Below are 2,500 nucleotides of genomic sequence, written 5' to 3' on the forward strand. Positions count from 1 at the left end.
TGCTGTATTCAGTCTGTGTGCTCTTCTTCTTCCCTCTTTGTCACTTTGTTTCAGTTTCCTGTCTGTTGCTGTGTCTTTGAAACCCAGAGAACCACCTGAACTGTGTCGCCATGGCAACAGGCTTCTCCAACATGACGACACGCCGGCTCAGGACGTACGCGACAGGCGATGAATCTGTCTGTGGGAGGAAAACGAAAACCTTTCCCACCTGCCGTGATCCCACCTCCCTCCATCACAGAGCCACTCAACGAGCTGCAGAAACCCAACACGAGATGACAGCTGAGAAAAACTCCAAAACAAACAACGTCGGTGACAGCAGGAGAGGAAACATCTAATAAATGTAATGATGTGGAGGAAACAGATCACAGCAGGTTCTTCTGAAGCTGAGACCGGCTTGTTTCTATGGTTGTGTAACCACTGTTCCCATGGCAACCAGTACTCATTAATGTCAATTTTTATCAATTTAATCAAATGAAGTCAACAACAGTCGTTCGAGATTATGTCCAATTGTTATCGTCCAATTTTGGGTGAATGTTTCAGAATAAAAGTCTCGTTAAGAAAATCTACAGGGTTTTTAATTTGAAACAGAAACAGGAAGAGAGAGTAATGCAGTAACTTTTAACAGGGTAAACGGAGGCGGATCAAAAGAGCTGCGAACATTTGATTTCTCCAGCAGAACTAAACGTAAAATACTCATCGTCTTTTATTTTACTTAATTCACAGCTGATTTTTAAAGGATTTAAAGCTTCAATATGTTCCTGTGTTTATGGAAAGGGTTAAAAACATCTCATTAGACGGAGCAGTTCGACTGTGGCCGTCCTGCTGCTGGATAATATAAAAAAAAAAAAAGTCATGTGAGCTGACTGTATAAATAAAAGTAAAGGAGAAAAAGCGAGCAGCGTATTGATGGTGAGAAGCTGCACGTTGGAGCTGTAAAGCTGATGAATGTTGTTATTAATGTGGCTGCTCCCGACCATCCATCACTTTAACAGTCCTTCAGCCTCCTCTCACCGCCGGTCTGGGAGGAAGCTGAGGCCGACAGAGCCTCGTGAGCTCTTCATCACACCGACGCCCTCCAACACGTCGCCTTTTCAAAGAACTCTACGTCCTGCTGCTGTGAGGCCGCACGCTTCATCACATGGCAGGAAACCAACCATCAGTGATGTCATCATCCATCAGTGATGTCATCGTTGGTTTGTGAACGTTATGAATCCTCCAGTTCAGATTCTGTCTGTCTTTGCTCGTTCGGAGCAGGAAGTGACCATATTTGGACGAGCTGGGGGAGGAGCCAGCGGTGGATCTGACCGATCTGATTGGAAACCTGACGATACTACGTCCCGCCCACCGATAGCTGTAACCTGACTGCACCACAGGCCTGTCAATCAAACAGACACGCCCCCAAAAACAGGTCTTCTTGAACCTTATTTTCTAATGAATGAGGGATTATTTTCATAATTTGTCATTTTTGAGAGTCACCGCTGCAAAATCAAACATTTCTGAATTCACAAGAAAAGAGGAAGGTGAGGAAGGAGGCGGAGTTTGAATCCTGACCTGGTTGCTTCGGGCCATTTCCTCCACGTCCACATCTCTCACAGCAGCTCTGGATCTCTTCGACTTTAACTGGAACGCAACTCTCTGAAACGAAGGATGCAACCAAGTTAAAGTCTCATCCTGTGAAGATGAAACGCTGATGGAGTCTAAACTGAGTGTTTCCACCTTCTTGCTGCTGGTGGAGGCGTCCTTCCTGCCGGCGTCAGCGGGTGAAGAAGGTGCAGCTGAAGTTTGTTTTGTCGGTTTTTCCTTCACTTCACCGCCGGAGTTCGTCACAGTTTTGGAGCCCGACTTGAATTTGAGCTTGACGGCCGGCTTCGGGGCGAAGATCAGTCCGGGTTTAAGCTTTGAACTCGGGCTGAGGCTGGAGATGTGCTTGATGGTGGGCGGAGCCAACGGCGGTTTCGGGGGACGGACGAAGCGAGGGACGGCTGGCGGGGGACGGATCGGGAGCGAGGAGAAGGGTGACGCAGCGGTGGGAGTCTTCCTCCCAAAGGCGGGGAGCGTCACCCTGCCCCTCCCCTCCACTCCTCCACCCAGCTGCTCCTTCTGCTTCTGGAGACGCAGCAGGGCGACGTTGACGTGGCGAGACGGGTGCTTGTTCTTGAAGATGGGAAGCAGTTTAGGAGGAGGGAGGACTGAGGAGGAGATGGAGCAGGTGAGGAGAGAAGAGGAGGAGGAGATGGAGCAGGTGAGGAGAGAAGAGGAGGAGGAGCTGGAGGAGGTGAGGAGAGAAGAGGAGGAGGAGATGGAGGAGGTGAGGGCGGAAGCTGGCTGGAAGACCTGCAGAGAAGAGGAAGCAGATGAGGAGGGGAGGGGAGGAGCTAACTGGTAGATGGAGGGAACAGAGAAGGAGGAGGAGGAGGAGGATGAAGGCCAGCCTCCATCTCCTCTACACCCTTGACTTTGACTCATTCTGCCTCCACATGCAGGTATGTTACTCCGAGGC

At 49.8% G+C, this 2,500-nt stretch overlaps 1 protein-coding gene across 1 annotated transcript in view; it reads right to left on the reverse strand.

The window, feature by feature from the left end:
- cunh18orf63 (chromosome unknown C18orf63 homolog) overlaps positions 1 to 2,500 on the reverse strand; it is a 10,229-nt gene that overhangs the window by 510 nt on the left and 7,219 nt on the right. The window contains exons 11-12 of the mRNA XM_069177591.1: positions 1,717 to 2,500; positions 1,552 to 1,635 (exon numbers count right to left, since the gene is read on the reverse strand). The exon at positions 1,717 to 2,500 is cut by the window's right edge and continues 149 nt beyond it. Coding sequence (XP_069033692.1) covers positions 1,552 to 1,635; positions 1,717 to 2,500 — 868 coding nt within the window. The remainder of the gene's footprint in view (positions 1 to 1,551; positions 1,636 to 1,716) is intronic.

This window comes from Embiotoca jacksoni, unplaced genomic scaffold (genome assembly GCF_022577435.1).
Source record: "Embiotoca jacksoni isolate LCO1_2020_lvr unplaced genomic scaffold, fEmbJac1.0.p SCAF_75, whole genome shotgun sequence".
Classification (NCBI taxonomy): Eukaryota; Metazoa; Chordata; class Actinopteri; family Embiotocidae; genus Embiotoca; species Embiotoca jacksoni.